General features: G+C 58.0%; 2 protein-coding genes across 12 annotated transcripts in view; both read right to left on the bottom strand.

Annotated features, from left to right (window-relative positions):
• Window positions 1-55: 55 nt before the first annotated feature.
• Window positions 56-2,171, bottom strand: SPEGNB (SPEG neighbor). The gene is made up of 5 exons (XM_019638298.1): window positions 2,059-2,171; window positions 1,802-1,929; window positions 1,177-1,484; window positions 471-612; window positions 56-295 (listed from the first exon to the last, which is right to left on the bottom strand). The coding sequence occupies exons 2-5, from the start codon at window positions 1,927-1,929 to the stop codon at window positions 157-159; spliced, it is 717 nt and encodes a 238-aa protein (XP_019493843.1). The 5' UTR covers window positions 2,059-2,171; the 3' UTR covers window positions 56-156.
• A 2,151-nt stretch (window positions 2,172-4,322) lies between these two features.
• Window positions 4,323-21,560, bottom strand: part of SPEG (striated muscle enriched protein kinase) — a 56,581-nt gene continuing 39,343 nt past the window's right edge. For 9 of the 11 annotated variants that reach the window (XM_019638260.1, XM_019638261.1, XM_019638262.1 and 6 more), the window contains 23 exons: window positions 21,323-21,435; window positions 20,731-20,899; window positions 20,388-20,484; window positions 20,061-20,261; window positions 18,885-18,942; window positions 18,218-18,295; window positions 17,933-18,111; window positions 17,390-17,416; window positions 16,557-16,709; window positions 16,323-16,365; window positions 15,212-15,280; window positions 12,979-14,950; window positions 12,525-12,656; window positions 9,681-9,797; window positions 9,369-9,536; window positions 9,134-9,256; window positions 8,795-8,962; window positions 8,062-8,668; window positions 7,343-7,582; window positions 7,029-7,252; window positions 6,117-6,192; window positions 5,746-5,895; window positions 4,323-5,386 (listed from right to left, as the gene is read on the bottom strand). In XM_019638260.1, coding sequence (XP_019493805.1) covers window positions 5,194-5,386; window positions 5,746-5,895; window positions 6,117-6,192; window positions 7,029-7,252; window positions 7,343-7,582; window positions 8,062-8,668; window positions 8,795-8,962; window positions 9,134-9,256; window positions 9,369-9,536; window positions 9,681-9,797; window positions 12,525-12,656; window positions 12,979-14,950; window positions 15,212-15,280; window positions 16,323-16,365; window positions 16,557-16,709; window positions 17,390-17,416; window positions 17,933-18,111; window positions 18,218-18,295; window positions 18,885-18,942; window positions 20,061-20,261; window positions 20,388-20,484; window positions 20,731-20,899; window positions 21,323-21,435 — 5,357 coding nt within the window. In that variant the 3' untranslated portion in view covers window positions 4,323-5,193. The other 2 variants (XM_019638264.1, XM_019638271.1) reach the window with 2 other exon arrangements.

The following is a 21,560-nucleotide window of genomic DNA, read 5'->3' as shown; positions in this document are numbered from 1 at the left end:
TGGGTACGGGTGGCGGGGAGAGGAAATGGCAACTCAAAAGAAGAGAATCGATGTGGAGGGTCAGAGAGACCAGTTTTATTAAGCGAGATGGAGGGGGGTTGTCGGTGCTACCCACCCCCGGGCTTGGAGCCAGGGTGAAAGGTCCGAGGCTCCCTTTCAGGCCACGTCCACGCGAGCGAAGCTCTGGTCCATACCCAGGCTGTTCTCCACGTACACTTCGTACTTGCCGCTGTCCTGGGGTGTGGCCCGGCGGATGGTCAGCGTCGTGGTGGTACTGCCGATCTCAAAGAATACCCTGCAGGGGAAGTGGGGCAGGGCGCCGGGTCAGTTTACGTGCGCCCTGGGCCGGGCTAACTGGCCAGCTCTGTTCTTCGCCTCCCAGTTTCCCAACCCCCGTCCCGCTCCTGCAGCTTTCTGGGGCCCGGGCTCCAGTTCCAGGCCCTGCCCTTGCGGCAGGTCGCCGCCCTTGCCTGTCGTCCTCCTCGATGTCCTCCCCGTCCTTGGTCCAGCCCACGTCGGGCGCAGGCTCGCCCATGATCTCCGCGGTTAGCTTCACTGTGGTGCCTTTGCGCGCCTTAGTGTTATCCGGTCCCTTTTGAATTTTCGCCGGGACTAAAGGAAGGGAAAGGGAAGGCGATCCAGGGAGGGATCTAGAGGTGAGGCGGGGCAGGGACGACACTCCCAGCTAAGACCAGCCCTAAAGATGAGATGGATTTAAACTCGTTTTAGCAACTCTAATCCCTGCCTCTCCTACTTCGTAGGGCTGAATGGATGATCAAAACGGCCACTACGTGTGAAAGCCCGGCAGTGTTCACACATCTCGCGCGCGGTGCCTTGGAGACAGCTCGGGGTAGTGGAAATTGCTCTAGGTTGGAAGCCAGAAGACCAGGGCTGTAACCCTGGCTCTGCCTGTGGCACGCCCGCTGTAACCTTGGGGCCCTGAAGTCGAGTGATTGACACTCCTAGTGGACTTCTTAGCCTGGGTGGGACAGGATCCCGAGGTAGGGAAGGACTACCCAGCCCACTCGGCGCTGCGCCCTGCTCCGTACCTCAGGCTGTGCCGGGGGCTATGCTGGCCATATTCGGCTAGGCCCAGCGATAAACGTGAGGCTGGACCTGGCTGCGGGCTCCCGCGGGGCGGTGCTGCCCTGCGCGGTGCACCTGGGGCGCTCGTACCTTCCACGAGGATGCGCGCCGAGTCGGAGCACTGGCCGAAGGGGTTGGTTACGTTGATGCTGTACTGGCCCAAGTCTGCCAGCTCGCCATCGCGCACCACCAATGCGACGACATCAGGGTCCTCGAAGACGTAGCGATACTTGGGCCCGTCGCGCAACTCTTTGCCATCCTTGCTCCAGCGGATAAATGGGTCCGGGAAAGCCGAAATGCGGCAAGTCAGCTTGGCTGCGCTGCCCTCGATCAGCATCACGTCCTTCAACGGCTCGAGCACTCGAGGCGGCCCGTTCTCCCGCAGCTCCTTCCGGGACCTACCCGCAGGCAGGGTCAGGGCCAGAGCTGCCATGACACTGTTCCCACCCGCCCGTAACACTGTCGCCCGCACACCATACCCTGCCTGCCCCCTCGGCCCACTAGACCCTTAAACATGGGGATGGGGGAATCGTCATCCTAATATAATGATTTACTCTTGTCTGCCACCTTTCCAACCTCCATAACTGTTCTCCCCTAAGTCTAATGACCCTAGCGTCCATGGCACTGTGCTCAGTATCCCCCACCCCCAATGCAGGAATGCGATTTCTGCAGCTCCAGCTCCCTTCCTTCCGAGGGCTCCAGGGCTCCCCCTCACCTGTGGCCCCGGTAAGAAGCCTGGATGCGAATGGCCGCTTTCTGGACCTGGGGGTCATTGATATCCAGGGTACATCCCGGAGGCGGGGCCGCAGCTGCCGGTTTTTTGGCGGGAGCGGCTTTGGACATCTGGGAAGCGGAAAACAAACGCAAGGGTCTAGGCTGACACAGAGACTGAGACCTTCAGGCTTTCCCCTTCGGTTTCAGAACATCCCCGGGATGTGAGTGACTAGCGCCGGTCTGAGGATCTGGACTCACCGTGGGGTGGGGGTGAGGGGTTGACTTCAGGACTTGAGTCAACTAGCTTGGTAGCAGGCAGCACGAGCTATTCCGGATGGCACAGTAGGGGCACGGGCAGGTGCTCAGCCCTGGGCCCTGGTTTTATACATCGCTCCCCTCCTTGCCTTGTTTGGCGTGGTAGCCCCAAGCCCCCCGGGACCCCAGCCCCCGCCCCCTGACCCAAGTAGTCTCCTTATTTAGCCCGAGGATGCCTGGGACGCTGGCTCAGCCGCTGGGATAGGCTCTGGGTGGGGGTGGAGGTGGGAAACTCGAGCGGCTCTGGGGTGCACGGCGCGTCAGCGCCCTGACAGCTGGGCAGCTGGACGTAGCCCATCCCCTCCCAGGGCAGGGGTATCCATCCCACTCCCGGGAGGATCCGGAGAGGCCCCAGGCGGACAGGAGATTCAGCTGCCTGCCGGGGCAACTTGACACTCAGGTCCATCCTTGGACAATGGGACAATGCCCTTCCCGGGGACACCGTAGGTTAAGGGGTGCGAGTATGTGTGGGAGTGTCCCTAAATGAAGCCAGAGTAGCCGCGGACTTCACTGTCCATCCAGCCAATTATGAGAGGGCCACGTGGCTGTCAGGACCAATCTGTAAGCGCCTTTCCCCCCCCTCCCCTGCCCCCACGAGTCTAGGGTTGTTATTTCTGCACTGTGCCCTCTAGTGGTAAACTGAGATAATCCTAGAGGGGACCTTAAAGATTTTTGAGAACAGCATCCCCTCCTGCCACCCCCATCTCTACTCATTGTCCTCCACGTGACATGGTAGGGTCTGGCTGGGTTGCACTGTCCCTGGAGTTTGGCACTAATACTGACTCAGCAACTTTAGGCCAGCCCAAGCCCATTTTGGGGCAAAGCTGCTGCATAGGGGCATCACACCACCTGGGGTAAAGGGGGTTAGGTTAGCCCCTCTGGGATGCCTGGAGTCCCATCTGCCCAAGCCAGGGCACCAGGTAGGCGTGTTGCTTCCATCCACTGTAACTGCCAGCCCAGGTGTGGAGCAGTGTCACCTTTTGATCAGAGCACTTTTGACACAGCTCTGCTAATATAAATTACCTTTGCTCCTCCAGGTTTGGAACAAGCAGTTCACATGCCATTTCCAATGGAGATGGGAAGGGAGCTTGAGATCACAGGGGCAAGGGAGAAGAATTTTACCATTTATCAAGATATGAGTTCAGGCACCTCATTTTTATACGAAAACGCAGTGAGTAGGGGATTAGAGATTCTCACAGGCAAGCTGTACATCTTCATTGCTAAAATGACAGGTGAGCAAGGGTCTCTCTGGTCCCTTCCAGCTGCTTTAACTTCCTGTTGTTTTATGATGATGGGGATTGCCTCTTCCCTGGGGTCCTGAGAAGCCAGAGAGGCTGGCTGGGCAGAGGGTTGTCTGGGCTCCAGCTAAGGAGCCCTCAACCTCAATCAGTAACACACCAGCACCAGCTGTGTGCTCATGGTGGCGGCTTTATTCCTGTCACTGTCAAGAACAGAATTTCCAAGAGGTGAAGGGGGAGGACAGTCCCTCTGGACCCAAGGAGAACTGACACCCCACTCTCCGCACCTCAAGGCAGGGCAGCTCAGTTCTAGGGCCCAGTGACCATTCCGTGGCACTGCAGGAGCGCAGCTAGAGGCAAGGTGCCTTCACACCCAGCAGACCTCTAAGCTTGCTGTGGGGACTAGAAGGTCCAGGCTGAGTGTCCCTGGGACCTAGGAAAATGCTCATCTGTGGCCCCATCACAGCAGACATGCTGACCAGAGCACTCATAGGTGCTCTGTGCAGCTGGTGCCCTGATCGGTGCTCTCACACTGAGAGTGTGGGGTGTGGGCCTCTCCTGGTCTCCTCTGCAGCTCTTCACACCACCTGCTCTCACCAATCATCATCATAAAACCCTCTGCCCCAGGGGTCAGGGCTAAAGCTAGCCCATCTCCTGAGCGAAGTGAAAGAGGCTGAGCCAGGATTGGGGTGTGGGCCGGTCCATTCCAGAGCCCAGCATCCTCCAAGATGTGATAATGGAACATGTGAGAAGAGGTGGGGGCCACCAGAGTCTGGTTAGAGGGTGGTGGTGGGGATTCAGTGGTCCTGCCAGGACTCCAGAATTTCAGAGGTTAGGGAAGTAGGCAGAAAGGTCCAAAGGTGCTAGCTCGTATACCTGGGCTCTCACTGGCCCAAAGAAGGCTGGAATGCGCCTGTCCCAGCACCCTGCACCCCTAACCATCTCTCCTCAAAGACCACACATAGGCCCTGCTGCTTGCTGTTTTTATTTTCCTTGTGACAGACAGACAGCTGCACAAACAGCTGGATGGCTGGGGGGATGGTCAGGACAACATGAGCAATAGGGATTGGATGGAAGGGAAACTTCATAAAAGTCAATAAATAAATAAATATGAATGAGAATAGGGGCGAAGGCCACAGAGGGGCAGTGGGGACATCTTTGGGCCAGCACAGAGTGCCCAGAGTTGCATCTGCTGGGGCAGGAGGAGAAGGCTGGCTTGAGTGACCACTGCCTTCTGCCTCCAGCCCTCCACAGTTCTTCTTCCAGGGTGTTGACAGCTGGCCCACCCCATCCCCTTGAGTCCTCTCCTCTCCCTGCCCCACCTCGCTGCCCTCTCTTACACGCTGTCTCTGGCACTCTGACACAGTCTCCATGTCCTGTCCCTGCTTCACTGACACTCATTCCTTGCCCACAGCCTTGACACCCTGGGCTGCTTCCTTTTCCATTTCTCCAGCCACTCATACTCATACCCTCCTCGGTTGGTTTTCCCCAAGATGCACTGTCCCCCACCCCCAGAACCTTCCTCGAGTCTCCCATCCTTTTCTCTCACGTCCCCATTCCATTCTTGCCCCTATTCCTGCTCCTGACTCCGCCCAGTCTGGCCAACGAGTCTCCCACTCTGGCTCTAGCCTGGTGGCCATGGGCTCTGGCCTGGTGGCAATGGCCGAAGCCTGGGACCTCTGTCCCTGAAGGTCCGTGAGGTAATAGCCCGACCGGATGTTGCTGCTGGTGGTGTCCGAAGCCCTGGGCCCGCCCGGCTCAGCGGGGGCCCTGGAATGTCCCGCGCGGCATCAGCGGGAGCCCCAAGTGGAAGCTCGGGGCCAGGCTGTGGTCCGAGCCACTAGGGGATGCCTGGGTAGGAGCGGAGCAGCACCTTGTGACGGGTGGCGGCCTCTGCCCTGCGGCGCCGCTGCTCACCCAGGAATTCCTTGAGCCGGTTGGTGGTGAAGGTGAGCGTCTGGCGGCGCAGTTTCATCAGGTAGGCATCCTGAAGCCACGGGTGGGCCAGGCAGTCCTGCAGGGAGGGCCGGCTCCTGCCAGGCAGGACCAGGGATGGTGAGCCTGGAGGGACGGACGACCTAGAGCAGGGCGGGGCTCTGTCCTCTCATAGATCGGAGTCCCAATCTTGGATTCACCCCTAGTGAATGACCTTGGGAAACTCTGGGGCTCAGTTTCCCAATCTCTGGAATGGGGACAGTGATTCTGCCTATGTCATAGGGCTATTATAAGCTTTAAATGATGGGTAGTACAACCATTAGTAACAGTAGTAACAGTGCATTAATAACAGGGAGCAAGGGATGAGTTGAGGGGTCTTAGGCATGGGCTGGGCCGCGGAAGTCCAAGGCCAAGGGCAGGTAATGCTGGGAGGTTGGCAAGTGTGGGGCCCACTCACCAGGGATGTACTGAGAGGACCTTTCGCAAGAAGAGGGTGGCGCTTTGGGAGGTGTTGGGGTACAGCTGGAAGGCATCAAAGCGGCCCCCCACAATACGAGCCTCTGTCTCCTGGGGATCTGGTTCATAGAACGGGGAGCGTCCACTGAGCCTGTGGTAGAGACAGTTGACACACGTGAACTGAGCGCCAACTCACAGGTCCAGGTGGACATTAATGTGAGGGTTCTGAGGGGCACAGCACTCAGGCACAAGGCAACCCACACCTGGGCACACACATGCGTGTCTGTGCGCATGTGTACATTCACGTGTGTGCTGGGGAGGTGGGGAGGGGGCAAAGGGTACAGGCAGAAGGTGGGTCCTGGGAGCACTCACATGATGTAAGTGAGCACACCTGCTCCCCAGATATCTGTGGCAGAGCCGATGGGTTCTCCTCTCACCATCTCAGGAGCTGACAGGAGACAGAGGCCAAGCTGAACCAGGGAAGCGGAGAGAGGCAGGGGAGGCCCCTGGGGCCTTGAGGAGCAGGATAATGCCCAGGTCACCAGACCATGGGTCCAACCACAGCAGCAAGCCCTGGGTGACAGCAGGCAGGATAGGAGTGGGGGGTGGCCTCCAGGGCAGATGTAGGGCACCTGAGGAATCAGCCCAGGCACTGAATGGTGGGGGTTCCCAGAACTACAGAGTCGCTGAAGCCAGGGTCACTGGCTCCCTTGGATCAGCTCCTAGGCAGGGAGCTCCTTCACAAAGAGTATGGCCAGCACACAGATTAAGGGCCTTTGAAATCGGCCTGGCTGGCTCTACTTCCAGGCCTGCCCCTCCTAGCTAGAGGACCCTGGGCACTGTACTAAACCTGTCTGGCTCTCCATTTCCTCATTTGTGAAGTGTGGTTTGCAGACTAACTCTAAGGAATAGAGATAATGAACATTAAGTATTTCGTAGGTAGCTAAATGGTAGCTGGGTTTCCTTATTTATATAAACTAGTAATTGATTCTGTCTTTCCAGCTTTATCAAATTCTGGCTTGAACATTTGAAACTGTCTGATATTGGACAAATAACCTCACTATGCCTGTTTCCTCATCTGTAAAATGGGGGTACTGCTATGCCAATCTCCAGGGCTATTGCAAAGATAAACTGAAAAAAACCCACGGAAAGGACTTCGTTCATTGTTTGCATGCACTAAGCACTCAATAAAGGCACATATGTGGGTGAAGTGAGGTGAGCTCTGGCTGCTGCCTCTTTGGCAGTACCCTAACCCCCACATCCTGGCTGGCAAGGTCTCCTCACCCATGAACTCCAGCGTGCCCGTGCGGTGGCCAAGGGGCCGCAGGGCCTGGGGATTGTAGGGCTGGGCACTGCCGAAGTCCACGATCTTGAGGGCGTTGTCAGGGGCCAGCAGCAGGTTGTCTGGCTTGATGTCCAGGTGCAGGATGTGGCGGCCGTGGAGGTAGTCCAGGCCTTGTAGCAGCTGCACCACGTAGGTGGCCACGTCATCCTCTGAATATCGGAACCTGGGGGATCCAGGGGAGGTAGTTGATACCCCAGATCCCAGCCCAGCTCCCCCTAGTCATGCTCCCTGCTCCCTCGGAATGCCCAACCACCTGTCGCTGAGCCCACAGAGGAGCTCCCGGTTGCCACAGCTCTCAGCGATGAGTACAAGGTAACGTGGGGTGATGTAGGCCTCGTGCAGGGACATGAGCCGCTCGTGATGCAGCGTCCGCAGCACTTCATACTCCTGCAGGACCCGCCGCTTGCCTTCAGCTGCGTAGGGCACGATCTTGGCCACAAACGTCCGCCCAGTGGCATTCTCCCGACACGTTCGCACTACACCGAAGCGGCCCCTATGTGTTGGAGGGACACCACAGGCTCAGAGGAGAGAGGGGGACACCTCCATCATGAGGACTAAGGCGGGGGAGCAGGGACCCCTGGGGGCAAGAATGCAGTGGTTGCAAGTGTGGGCTCTGGAGTTCAATCCTAGGCATTTGGGTTCGAGTCTCAGTTCTGCACTCAGTGGCTCTGTATCTTAGGCAAATCCCATAACCTGTCTTCTCGAACCGCAGTTTTCCCGTCTGTGACACGGGTGATAATAATAATGCAGTGGCTCCCTTTCCAAGTTGTGAAGATTAAATGAGATCACATGGCTACAGAGCTTAACACAGTGCCTGGCCCAGAGAAAATTTGAACTCAGTAGTGACAAGGACCCAATCTCAGCACCTCCCCCACCGTGGCCCGGAGTCTGGTCTTATCTCTGAATCCCTGTGTCCCTTATGTTCCACCCACGCCCCCCTCTGTTCTCCTTCCCGTCCCTGGCCCTGCTTGCCTGGCCTTCTCCTCCAGGAAGGTGTAGGGTTTCTGAGGGGGGCCCTGTCGAAGAGTGGTGCCCTCTGGCCCCAGAGAGCTGGGGGGGCCACCCCCAGGGGAGCTGACCATCTCCCTGGCTGGGCTGACGGTCCGTACAGTTACCTTGGTGGGCTGAGGAGGGGGCTCAGGGGCTGGGGGCTCAGGGGCTGGCGGTGCAGACACAAAGGATGTCACCATATACAGAGGAGTAGAGGAAGACACTGGTTTAACCCCTTGAGGGGTGGAGGCTGGGGTTGGGGTCCCAGTGCCAGAGACAGAAGATTCGGGCTCACTTGGGGGAACCTGGGTACTGGTTGGGGTGGGCTCTGCTTGCCGGGCAGCGTGCAGGCCCCTGTGCTTTCGTGGAGGGGTTGGGGGCGGTGGACCCACAGCCTTGATTGAGGACAAGGCCTGGCTAGGAGGTGATGAGGGGCTGTGAGCAGCTGACTGGGGGCCTGGGGGAATAGGAGCTGCAGTGGGGGTCGGGGGTGGAGCCAGTGAGGTAGGAGAGTCCGGAGGTGGGGCCCTGGCTGGCCCTGAGGTAACAGGGGCATCTTGGTGAGCAGCAGGTGGCCGAGAAGAGGAATCTAAGTGGGGAAAAAGAAATCATCACTATGGCCCCCCCTGGGGCAAAACCATGGTACTCCAAGGAGTGAACCCTGGGCTCGAGGTCCCCTTCCTTCTCTGGCCACCCTCCACTCCATTTCACTGACCTTGCGTGGCCCTGACGAGGACCTTCTCAGAAGGGTTGCTGAAAGGCCCTTGTCCAGCACGGTTGGCACAGGCCACACGGAACCTCACGGTCACACCGATTGGCATGTGGGTCACATTGTAGTAACAGTCGGGGATGCCTGAGCTTACAGGGTGCCAGGAAGACTCCCCTGCAGGCAGCATGGGGGAGGGGCTGAGGTCACAGAAGGCATGGCCCAAACTCCCAGTGCTATCTGTAAGGAGCCCAGGGAGGGGACCTCTGCCTGGGGAGGGCTCTTGTCTCCCTGGCTTCTCCACCTTCCACCTGCACCCCTCCCCCACCAGCCTGTGCAGTCCCTCACCATCCACCCGCCGCTCCAGCGTGTACGTGCACGGTGCCCGGCTGTCTCCTGGCTTCCAGAGTACCAGCGCCGTGTCCTGGTAGGTCTGGGGCACCTCGGGAGGAGCTAGCTTTCCTGGGACACCTGGCAAGAGGAGGGGAGCCCCAGTGAGCTCCTAGGCTCCAGCTTAGGGCCCATCCAGCCCTGCCTCAACATCCCCCATCACCGGCCCCCTTGGTCCCTGCCCCAGGCTCACGGGCCACAGCCACGGTACAGGAACTGGTGACACTGCCTAGGACATTGGTGGCTGAACACTCATAGAGTCCAGCGTGCCGCTTGCCCGCCCGGGGAATACTCAGCAGCTGCCGCCCGTCTTTGCAGGACACGATGGTGACCGAGGGCTCTGACCGCAGGGACTGCTTGTCTGGGGGCAGGGAGGAGGAAGAGGAGCTGAGTAAGGCTGCACATGTGGTGCTCCAGGCCTCTTCGGTTGCCACTCCCCCCAAGCAGCCCCAGGCCTTAAGGCCACTTGCTTATGCCCCTCTCTGGGGAGAAGTAATCTCCTTACCTTTCATCCAGGAGATGCGGGGTGCAGGGCAGGCTGCCGGCAGGCAGAGCAGGGTGGTTGCCTCTCCCTCCAGCAGCACCTGGTCCTTGAGTTTGATGTGGAAGACGGGGGGAAAGTCTAGAGGGAGAGCAGACAGCCATGGATGGGTTTGTGGGGACCCCAGCTCACTTACTGATGAGGGAGGGGAGGACTTGAGTGAGAGCTGGGGAGCAGAAGAAAAGATTTTCTCTTCTCAGTCAGATGTGGGAAGTAGAACCCCATGCCACACCTTTGAGAAATTTTCTTTGGGGTGAGCATCGCTCTCCCCAGACACTCACTGGGTGTGGAACTATCTTTTCTTTTCACTGAGTATTGAAGATGCTTGTTAGCAACCTCATATGTTGGTGAATTGCTTAGAGCAAGACCTGGCACTACATTTAAGTACCCTATATGCATTTGTTAAATTAAAAAAACAAATAAATATTGAAAAACTGCAGTGGTTATGATCCAGCAAAGGGGGGTGGTGGATTGGGGGAGGGGAGTTGTCACTGTGAGGAGTGAAATGTATAACTATTGCATTGTTTTGTACACCTGAAACTAATTAAAAAATAAAAAAGAAGAAAAAAGAAAAAGATCCAGCAATGTTCACTCCCTCTGAGGTACCACAAGGCAAGTGAGAGGAGCTGGGGACCTGAGCTGAGACTCTTGGGGTTGAACATAATGTCCAATTAAAATGTGCAGTCTCAAAAGATCTGAAGTCAAGGCAAAATGGAGGCAGAGTCTGGAACTGTGTCAGCCTCCCTCACCCCTCATCTACACCTTCTAATACTCCTTCAGGTCAGCTAAGTGGTGAGAGCTTTTGAAGGGGCACGAGACAGCACAACCTTGGACCATGTCTTGTCTGTAAATTGAGGAAAAGAATAACACCAAGCTCATAGGGTTGTTGCGGGAATTGCAAGAAGCATATAAAGTGCTTAGTATGTGTCTAAGATATAATAAGCGCTCATAAACGTTAGCTCTTGTTGTTATGGTTATTAGCTTGTTAATATGTCCAGTAGAAAGCCAGGCACAGACCCCCAGAGAAAGAGGTTATTTCAACAAAGCTGGCTTCACAGCTGGCTAGTGAACGGGCCATGGGCCAGGCTGCAGACCAGCCAAGGTATCTGCCCCAAGGCAACCTGGCCTGTGGAGCCTTAGCGCCATGTGGACTTGTATTCCTGCTCCCTGGCGTGTCTCTTTAGAAATATCCCAATCTGGTCCTGGCCACTGGGGGCGGGTGTGGGTGGGTAGATGGGTTTTTTTTCACGTGGGCAGAGAACGCTGAGGGATAGATACCCCTGGGAGCCCTAGCTGCTGCCTGTCTGAAGGCCCCGGAGGGAGTGGAGGTGGGGGTGAGCTGGGCAGATGAGGAATGCTCAGCACGAGTGGGTGTCAGAACAGCAGTACGCTTGCCCTTCTCACTGTACTCATGTTCCCCAAGGATGGGCCCCACACTGAGGCTCCAACAACCTAAAGTCAATACAGTTTTGTCCACGGCCACCTCCGGACCAAGTGAAGGTGCTGTGTAGGGGGGAGAGAGAGGGGGGCCAGGAGGAGAGGGGAGAGGTGACCCTGGCTCAGCTCTGCCAGTCCTACCTCCATCCCCCCAGGGGCTAGCCCTAGTTGGTCAAGTGGACATGGGACAGCCTTCTTCTGCGGGGAGGGGTGAGAGGATGAGGTAAGGGGACACTGCCTCAGCAGGAAATCAGCTGCACAAGCAAAACGGACTTGGGAGGATCAGCTGTCCCCAGGCCTCTACTGCTGGCTTCTCTGTCTTATTCCCTCTCCTTTTCCACCCCTGCCCCCACCAGCAGGCCTCCCTCCCTCCTCTTTCCTCACTACAGCCCCCACTGCCCACTGCCTCAAGACAAGTCGCCCCAGCTCCTCTGGCCAAGCCCAGCAGAGGCATGGCTGGAATGGTTCAGAGTTTTATCAGAAAACTGGGACAAAACAGAACTGGTGACTGATAAGTATCTTGCATACGCCTGGCTTGGTGGGCCTGTTTCTTTCTGCATGATGGTCTGGGAAACCTGGCCTCCTTGAGTAGTACCCCTTTTCCAGTGAGGGACCAGGGTGACCTCAGGTGGGGAATACCTGCCTCCCTGCAGCCCAGGAGATATCCTGTGTTCCCCTCCCCCTAGCAAAGAGCCCCGAAGGCTGTTTGTCCATGAAGAAGTGCCTTCTGCGGGGGCAGGGGTGCCAGAGGTACAATCAAGTGTTCTGGACTGTAGAGAAATGGAGAATTGGGGACACAGTCCAGATCGTGGGCCTCTAGGCTAGGATAGAAAGTGTCTTTGCATATACATTGAAGCCTACACGCATCAGCATGGGGGCTGCAAGGATAGGGGAGCCCTACCCTGAGATCCTTCAGAACGATGCCCAGTTACAGAGACCTTCTAGGCTCTCCCACAAGGAAGGAGGCTAGCCAGACAGACATTAGTATGGTCTCCCAAAGCTGCTTCTGGGGTCTGGTGGCCCAGGGTCATACAGTCCAACTCTCTGGCTGCTGCCCTTACTACCAGCTCTGTGCCTGCGACAAGCTGCTTAGCATGGCTGAGCCTCTGTTTCCTCACCTGTAAAATACGGACACGGTACAAATAGTTCCTCAACAATGTGGGAGGGTTGAGGGAGGCAGAGCTCGTAAGGGGCTTAATAAGAGACTCGGCATTGTTCATTAATGGCAGCTGCGGCTATTATTATTGTTGTTTTCCTGACTCCAGGAACCTTCCACCAGTGCCGGGGCTGCTCCGGGTGGTCCATCTCCCACCTAGCTAGGACTCTCCCCTAGGGCAGGGAGGGCCTGCTCACCCAGCAGGCCTCTCTCACCTGACTCGCTGCGCACATACTGGTGACCCAAATCCTCCTGGACGCTGGCAGAGAGGTTTGGCTGTGAGGACCCTTTGTTCTTCCGCAGGCGAGAGAGGCCCCATCGAAGCCGGCTGCGGCTTTCCCCAGAAGCTGTGGAGACCCAGGGGCCTGAGCACCTGCCCAGCCAGCTCCCACCTCCCTGCAGCCCTGAGCCCAGAGAAATAGAGGCCATCCAGCCTCGGGCCTGTCCTGTTCCCAAGCCAGCCTCTGCCCCTCAGCCTCTAGCAGCTCCAGCCCTGCCACTTGCATTCTCAGGGCCTCCAGTACCTCCTCAGCCTCTTTCTGGTGGGTGTCCCTGGCCCTCTCCTCCTCCCAGAACCTTACTCCAGCACACCCCACCCTCTTCGGCACTCTGCACGTCACCCCAGCCCCGCACAGGCCCCTGCCCACCCACTCGTGTTCACACATTCACCTGAGCCGCCCGACGTGGCACTGCCCTCGGAGCCCAGAGACTCCGCGGAAGGCGTGGTGGCGCCAGCCTGGGCGGCCAGCTGGTTTTGCGGGAGGCCGAGGCGCCTCAGACTCTCGCCCTCTGACGTGGCCCTGCGCAGCCGTCCGAAAAGCGGGGTGCTGCGGCCCGACGGGCCGCCCGAATCCTCACTGCTGCCGCTACGCTGCAACCGGCTGGACAGCCGCTCCAGCGTGGAGCTGAGCCGCCTGCGCACCGCTAGCACCGGAGAGCCCCGCGCCGAGCTGCCACCCTCCGAGCTCTCCCCGTCCCCGCCGCGGGCCTCCGAGGCTGGGTGGCGCTGCGTGGGCGGCGTCCGCCGCAGCCGCTGGGACAGCGACAGCGAGAGACGGCGGACGAGGCCCGGCTCCCCGACCGCCCTGAGGTCCTGCACAGAGCGGGAGCGCTCCGGCCGTCGCACCATCTCCAGTGGCGTCCCTGCCGGGCTGGGCCGGTACATGCCGTCCTCCTCCGCTCCGCGAAACGGGCCGCGCTCCTCGGAGCGCGAGCGGCTCAGCATTCGCAGCCCCCGCGACAGGGGCGACTCACGGCTGCGCTTAAATTTGGCCTCAAACACAGCCTCTGACTCTAGGTTCTCGATGCTGCCGCTGAGGCTGCTACCTGGCCTGCGGGGCACCGTGGGGACCCGGGCTTTCTCTGCTGGCACTGAGGGAGCCGCGGCTGAAGGCACTCGCTTGTCGGAGGCTCCCGGGGCTGGGGAGGCCACCCTGGCGAACACAGCCGGGTGGGACTTGGGCTCCGCTGCAGGTGCCACAGGGCTCTGTGAGAGGCCTTGCGTGGACCCCGATAGCTGCAGGGATTGCATGATCTGGGCATAGGGTGTGAGAGGGTGTGCTGGGGTTTGCAGAGCCACAGGGGGTTGTATAGGCTTGGGCGCTGGGACTGGTTCTGCTTTGGACTCTGGGGCCTTCTTTTGAGCAGGCTGGGGTACCAAGGGACGGGGCGCATCACTGGGTGTGGTGGCAGGAGGTTCTAAAGACTTGGCGGCACTGGGTTTGGGGGCACTGGGTCGCACAGGGCTGGGTGGCTGGGTCTCACTGAGGGCAGACAAGGAGGAAGACTCCTGTAGTTTGCGTGCCCCAAGCCGGGCCACAGGGATCTCAAGCGGCGCCCCAGCTCGGCGGTGCCGGCCCCGGGGCTCCGCTTCACCCTGTGAGAAGCTGCTGCTCTTCTGCAGGCCCCGAGTCTCAGGTGGGGGTTGGTGTTGGGGTGCTGCTTCGCTGGAGGCAGCCCGGGCCAGCCGAGGGTCCCGGGCATGGCCCCCCAGGCTCTCTAGCAGGGGACCCCTGAGGCCGCTGACCTTGCCATCCTCAGTGCCTCCCCGCAGCAGCCGCTGGCGCAGGGCCTGCAGCCTCTGGGCATACTCACCCTCTCCCAGACCTCCCCGGGTCAGGCGGGTGGCCCCCGGGCTGGGGCTACGGCGCTGTGGCAGCTCCACAGATGCTGCCTTGTGCAGGCCCCGGCCCGGTTCCCTCGGCCCGGCCCGGGGCAGGGCACTCTCAGCAGAGCTGCCCCTTCGGAGCTCTCCCCGCAGGGGGCTGGGCCCAGCAGGGGGCTCCTGGCCTGGGGAGGGGACAGCCTGAGGGCTGGGGGTCTCCTGGTCCTGAGAGGTAGCCCTTCCCTGCTCTTGCCACTCCATCGAGGTGGCAGTCCCAGCCTCTGGGGTCCCCAGGGCCTCATCCTCAGTGGGAATGTCGGTAAGGGACATGCGGGAGCCCGAGAACTCGGGCTGCAGTGGTCGGGGCACTGAGGGCAGCTCCTCCAACTCCTCTTCTTCAGAGTCAGAGGAGGATGAGAGCCCCCCACTCGTGGGTGGTCTTCTGGGCACGGCCACCCACACCCGCTCCGGGGGCGCCCGCAGCAGCTCAGGGATGGGGCGCAGCACCAAGTGGCACTTGTAGCTGATCTGGGAGCGCTGGAGACAGAGTACTAGAATCAGGCCAGAGGGACCCCTGAGGCTGGATTGACCCACTCAGGCCCACCTCATTTCTGGGGGGAAAGGCTTACGGCCGGGAGAGAGGGTCAGGGGACACAGGAGAAGCTGGGAGTTAGAGAGGATAAAAAGCAGATGAAGATGGATGAGCAGGATGTGAGGGTACATGAAATGGCAAGGTTAGAGAGGAGGCTGCAGGATGAGATGGTGCAAGGCACGGTAGCAGGGCCCAGCCAAACTTACCTGCCACCTCCGCCGGGAGAGGAACAGCTTTAGGTGATCCGTGCTCACCTCTGCGCCCTTTGCCTGTGTCTGCAAACCCAGGAAAGAGGGACTTAGGGAAAGTCCTCTGTCAACCTAGACCCTCAATGTTTGGCGATGGAGAGACAAAGTCCCCAAGAGGGGACAGTGGACTGAGCAGCATCAAGTCGACTCCTGAGGGTCCCCTTCCCCTTGGATCTGTCACAACTGCCACAATCAAGGTGCCCACATGTGGACCAATCCACTGAACGTAAGTGGAGGGGCCAAAAATCGGTGGTTCCTGTGGGGTGGGCTTCGGAGCTTATACAGGGCTCAAGGCCCTGTCCTGGTACACTCGTTGCCCTGGGAGGCCTGTGCTTAAGCCCCTGAGCTGGGCCCCAATGCCCAGCTCACCATCTGTCTCCATGTGGAGCCAGCACTCCAGACATCTGGAGCCTTGGTGGGCCAGACCAAGACAGATGCTTCCCTCAGCCAACCACCCAAGCTGTCATCTTTGGAGCTCGTTTCTGATCTGGGAGACAAGGATCATTCTCCAACGACAGATACCAGACTGACCTCAGCCTTCAGTTGACCCAGCACAATGTTCAATGCATGTTATTCAGTTGCTTTTTCTGGGTCATTTGCTGAACCTCACCCCCCTCACAGCTTGGTGCTGTGCCCTGTGGTGCTGGGTTTGAAGATGAGTGAGAACTCTGCCCACAGAGAACTCAAAACCAAGAGTCCAGGCCAGCGACCAACCACAGTGTGTAGGCCCAGTGCAGGACAGAGGTGGGCACACAGGAATGGGGAAGACCAGGGCTTGTCTTGAGAGCCAGGGAGAACCCTGATGCAGACCCTCACGATGGGGGTGGGGGGTCCAGACCTGTGCCTTGGAGTCCAGGATATCCCAACCTGAGCTTCTTGTTTCCTTATCAACAAATTAGGAGTAATACCTTCCTTTGCAGAGCTATTGTGAGGCTGACAGATCATAAGTATATAAAATGCCTATCATGGTAACTGCACACAGTAGGTACTCAATAAATGGAGCTGTTAATAATGTTCTCTCTCCCTCTATCTCTTCTACCACGACTTTGCAGAACTAGACTAGACTCACTTTAAACCAAGGATGTTCCAGGGTCTCCTCTGCGGTAGGCCTCCTGTAAAGGAACGAAGATTAAGAAGGGATTTATCATACATTAATTCAGTCAGTCAGTCAATACATATTTGGTAAAACAGGGGGCCTCTAAGGACTTGGGGGATTGAAAGTCTAAGGGCAGAGGCACGGGCAGAAGTAAGGGTGGCATGAGGGGACACTGCAGGTGGGTGACTCCTCTGACCAAGTACTCACAGCCGGTCCTGCACCAGCACTTTGATGAGGAAACCCCGGGCCTCCCTGCTCAGGCTCAGGAATGTGTTCTCCTCGAAAGCCACGTTGTAGTTTCGGATGTTCATCAATGTTGTCCGATCATTTTCCCCAACAAACGGGGAGATTCCCGTCAGACTGCAGGGATGGAGAGGGCTGAGTGAGAAGTGGGCAGGACTCTGGGGCTCAGGCAGAGATGATGGGATGCCAGTGAGAGCACAGGGCGGGGGACAGGTGGAGGTCCCGGGGCTGTGGGGCAGGCAGAGTCTGCATGAATCTGGGCAGAAGGTAGTCTTTTAGACTCTTGTCTGTCCTGCCCTCACCACTCCCTGGGATAGGTGGGGAGGCAGTACTGCCTTGAGACCTGGGCAACCAGTTCCCCGCCCTGGGCCCACACTTTAAGAGGACCTGATCTGACCCTCCTCCACCATGGCCTATCTTTGAGGTGAGGAGTCTGTGGCCAGGGAACATGCCCCCCTGAACCTGAGCTTACCCCTTCTAGTCCCTGCTGGACAGTCAAGACCTTGTAGTTCCTGCGTAAATGGCACTGAGTCTGCACTGGCCTCTCTCCATCCAGCTAGTGTGCCCGCCCCTTATGGAGGGGCGTGGTGGTGGACAGACTTAGACATGCAGGCTGAGGTATCCACATTCATGCATATGGGACCCCTTGCCATGCAGGTAGGAGAAGGGGGTATGGAAGAGAAGAGGTGGGCTGCAGACCCCCAACTGCTCTCTAGCCCCAGGCCCTGCAAATGTAAGGGGTGGGCCTGCTAAGAGACCACCGGAGGCTAGAGTCCTGAGTGCAGAGAGGTCCTTACCAGAGGAAGGCAACGACGCCCACGGGCCTGTGGAGAAAGGAGAGTGGGTTGGTGAGAGGACAGCCCACCTCCCAGTGGAAGTGAGCAGTTCTCAGCTACCATGAATCTAATGTCCTCCCTGTGAACACTACTGTGGACACATGGACACAGGGCGGCCTCCTTTGGGGAGAACGCTGAACCCAAAGGTCCAGACATCCCTGGTAGAGTCAAAGGTCACGGCATGGCCAGCCAAGGGAATCATTAGGAGTCTGGGAACGATCGGACCACGCCTGCCTCACTGCGGGGGGGCAAAGTGGCTGCAGAGGGGAAGGCCCACAACCCAGGGGAAACAAGAACTCAGGACTGACAGGCCTGAGGCCTTGTGTGGCTAGGCCATCCCTGTTTGATGAGGAGTAGGCAGTAACATGGGCAAGTGGCCCCGTCAACTGTCAGAGAAGGAGTCTGGGCTTCGTGAAGCTCCTCTCTGCCAGTGAGCACGTCCCCAGCACGGCACTGAGGGTAGCCGCCCTGGCCCGCCCCAGCAGCTCAGCACGCCAACGTTACCAGATGTCGGTAACGCCAGACACAGGGGTCTGGTTGACGATCTCAGGCGCCACGAACTCGGGTGTGCCGTATTGGCAGAACTGGGGCTCCTCCGGAGTCAGCTCCTGGGCATTCCCGAAGTCACAGATCCTCACCTGCTCTTCGCCCTCTGCACCATCCCATACCAGCAGGTTCTCAGGCTGCAGGACACAAGGCAAGGTGTGGGAGCGGAGTGAAGAGGCGAGGACACGCCACTGCCTGGCTCCCACGGGGGCTGCCTGCTCCCCAACCCCACCTGCACCTCACCTTGACATCCAGGTGTAACACGAGGCTCTGGTGCAGGTAGCCTATTCCCTCTAGCACCTGCCGCATGTAGGCCCGGATCTGTGGAAACAGGTGGCCCAGAGTCCGTGGGGGAAGGGTGGGGTATTATGTTTGATCACCAGGACTGTGGCAAGAGGCCATGCCTGGGAAGTGGCCTTCAGATGGCTGGGGGAGGGGGTGGAAACATAGGCTAGGGTTGCTGAGGCCCACTGCCTCCATGTACAGCCACACAGGTCGGGCACAGCACAACTATAGAAGGGAGCCATTTACATTTTATAATAAGGAGAATTGTGCCGTGCACAACTCATACAGTTCTACATGGCAGGACATCAGTGAGACTGAAGAATCTAGGTAGGGCTCCTTCTGGGAGAAATGTTTGAGGAGTGTTTATGTGAGAAATGTTGGGAAACAACAGTTAGGAGCCAGGGTGGGTCTGCTGAGATTTACAGAGGACAGTGCAAGTCCCAGGGTGGGGGTCTGGTCTGATGGGGGAAGGGGACTCTGCTGCCTGCCTAACAGTGCTCTCCACCACCACCCCTGGTCTATTCACGGGCATAGGTGGCATGCCCAGGACCCACCCCTCAGTTCTCAGGGCTCAGGTGGGTGAATGCTAGTGCCCAACCTGACCCCTGCCACCCACTGCCCTCACCTCAGACTCACACACGGTGGGCTTTCTGGCCATTCGCTCCAGCAGCTCCTCTGTGCAGCTACGTCCTGGGTCAAGGAGAACAGTGACCAGTGCCAACTGCCTGGCCCTCCTTGGGCAGTGCCCTCCACCCCCAGAGCTCAAGTCAGACCCCAGCTTGGCACAGGGCTCTCCTTCCCTTAAAGCACATCTGATACCAGTTAGCGACTGTATCTTCACCCTTCCCTGTTCTCTGGGTGCACAGATGGGACAACCCTGCTTGAACGCTCACTTGCTGTGAGATCTCAGGCAAGTTGCCTAACCTCTCTGAGTCTAGCTTCCCTCAGGTATAAAATGGGGATAACCTATCTTTTCGCCTACCCTGTGAGGTATTTATAAGAATCAAGTTAGAGCAGAATTTTGTTGACTGTAGATGGAACTTCTTGACTCTATTTGAGAGTAACCTAGAAGGTCCAAGACACATAAATAACTGGTCATTTTGCTGAGGTTTGGGTTCTAATAATGCAGATTAAGATGGTTTGAAGGACATCGTCACCTTGCTAGTGGGAGTGACAAGCTGATCACCCAATATGCTTGCCACAGTGTGCCTTTGTTTAACCATAGCTCTCATGCAAGGCTAAAGTCTATTCTTTATGGAAACGGCCTCCAAATAAATCGAAGTATTGATGCTCATCTGAAATGGGACCACTGCAAATGTTCAGATATAAAGTCCTGCATTTTGTGATAAAAATCACCTGCCTTTTGTTAGCTACATGACTTCAGGGGAGTTACTTAACCTTTCCGTACCTCAGTTTCATTATCTGAAAAATGGGGATGATAAAATTCCATGAGATAGGTGTACATGAGGATTAAATAGGTTAATATTTGTAAAACTCTTAGAACACCGCCAGGCACACATTAAATGCTATGTAAGTTTAAGCTAAAAAACAAACAAAAAAAAAAAACGGGCTAAAAAATGTTGGTTTTCGCAGAAGTCTCCAGACTCCACTCAGTGAAGTCTTTGTAACACGCATTCAGAACTTCCAATTGTAAATGGGAACGTTCTGTAAAGGTAGTCAGCCTCTCCCAGCTGTCAATGGGACCACTTTGTAAAGTGTGAAACATGTTGCTAATTGGCTGTCACAAGGACCAGTCATTCAGGCCACGTGTCCCCCAGACACCCAGCCAGTCCCAGGATACAGCTCGGTGACAATGACCAGTCCCCGACGCCTCTCAAAGGCCTCATGGAAGTAGAGGACGCAGTCATGCTGAAGCCTCGCCAGCAGCCGGGCCTCCCGCCACGCGGATGCCTTTGGCTTGGCCTGGCTGGGGATGAACTTGGCAGAAAACTCCAGGCCAGAGCTCCGTTCCACCACACGCCTCAGGTAGGAGAAGGCGCCCCTGGGTGATGACACAGGGGAGAGGATGGGACTCAGGCATCGCTGTAGCCCTGGCTCGCCACACCCTCCCAGCCCCAGCCCCAGGCTCTCCTGACCCCCCGACACTGAGCCCCTCTGAGCCCCATACCTGCCAATCTCTTGGTGGATGTCATAAAAGTCGCTGAGTCTCCTTCCTCGCTGCTCCTCGTCTTCCCTGGCCCCCTCCACCTCCATAGCTGTCTGAGCTGGGGAAGAGATTCTTGGTGTTCGATGGGGAGGGCGAGAGAAAATGAGGGCAGAGACTCGGGCGGGCAGGGTAGAGGGAGGACACAGATGAGGAGCAAGAATGTTGGCGCCCGAGGAAGGACGCTAGGGCTGGAGGGTGTGGGGGTCAAGGAGTGCAGGGCCCGGTGAGTGACTCCGGACCAGGGCCTCCCATCAGATTTCTGGGGGTGAGCACTTTGCCCTTCTCCCCTTAAATTCCAGCCCACCTGAATGCACAGCCAACTCTGCTTTGCAGGAGACTTCTCCAGCCAGGTTCCGGGCGGTGCAGGTATAGACGCCTCCATCCTGGACTCCCGAGCTGAGCACCACCAGGGAGCACTCCGTGTCCTCATACACAAAGCTCACATGGCTACTCTCGGTCAGCAGCACCTCATCCTGCAGAGTGGGTCGTCACCTCCAGCCTGGACCTGGCTTCACCTCCACCTGGGACCCAGCTTTACCTCGATGCCACAGACCCAATCTCAGCCCTACCGGAGGGCCAGGAACCTCTCCGCCTCAGGGGCCTTGCTCATCCCAGGACCTAGAATTGGCTCCACCCTTATCTTCCACTAATAACCCCGCACCCCCCAATTAGTCCCCTGGTTCCTCAAATCCCCACCAGCATCACTAAGCACCCTTGGGTCACACTTCCTTCTCCTAACTGCACCTCTGGCAACACCTTTGCTCTTCTCTGTCTCAGCTCCCCTCCTCCTAAGGCCCACAGGACCCCTCCCACACTCCCAGGAAATCCCTCCCTTCCTCCCCGGCTCCTGGCCAGCCCCAGCTTGGATTCCCCCCAGGGCTTCATCACCCTCTGACCTTGTACCACATGATATCCGGCAGTGGTTTCCCCTCAACCACCACAGCGAAGCGAGCGGTTTCCCCAGCCACCACCTCCACATCCTCCATGATGGACTCAAACCGAGGGGCCTCTGAGACACACGGGGTGGGGTGGGGAAGTGAAGGGGACAGAATGTTGGAGTCACAAGGAGCTGCCTCCTCAGCCTCTCTCCAAGCCCTCCCTCAGCAACTGGCTCACCAGGCCCCCCGCCCCCCA

The sequence above is a fragment of the Hipposideros armiger genome, unplaced genomic scaffold (assembly GCF_001890085.2).
Source record: "Hipposideros armiger isolate ML-2016 unplaced genomic scaffold, ASM189008v1 scaffold_38, whole genome shotgun sequence".
Lineage (NCBI taxonomy): Eukaryota > Metazoa > Chordata > Mammalia > Chiroptera > Hipposideridae > Hipposideros > Hipposideros armiger.
Note: the sequence above shows the minus strand (reverse complement) of the source record. Positions and strands in the feature narration are given on the sequence as shown.

Bases quoted from the DNA above. Each gene is read 5' to 3' on its own strand.
- SPEGNB (XM_019638298.1), bottom strand. From the start codon at position 1,929: ATGTCCAAAGCCGCTCCCGCCAAAAAACCGGCAGCTGCGGCCCCGCCT. The intron at 1,485-1,801 runs GTGAGGGGGAGC...GCCTGCGGGTAG, and splicing joins GCTTCTTACCGGGGCCACAG to GTCCCGGAAGGAGCTGCGGG. The intron at 613-1,176 runs GTACGAGCGCCC...CCCTTCCTTTAG, and splicing joins GGCGCGCATCCTCGTGGAAG to TCCCGGCGAAAATTCAAAAG.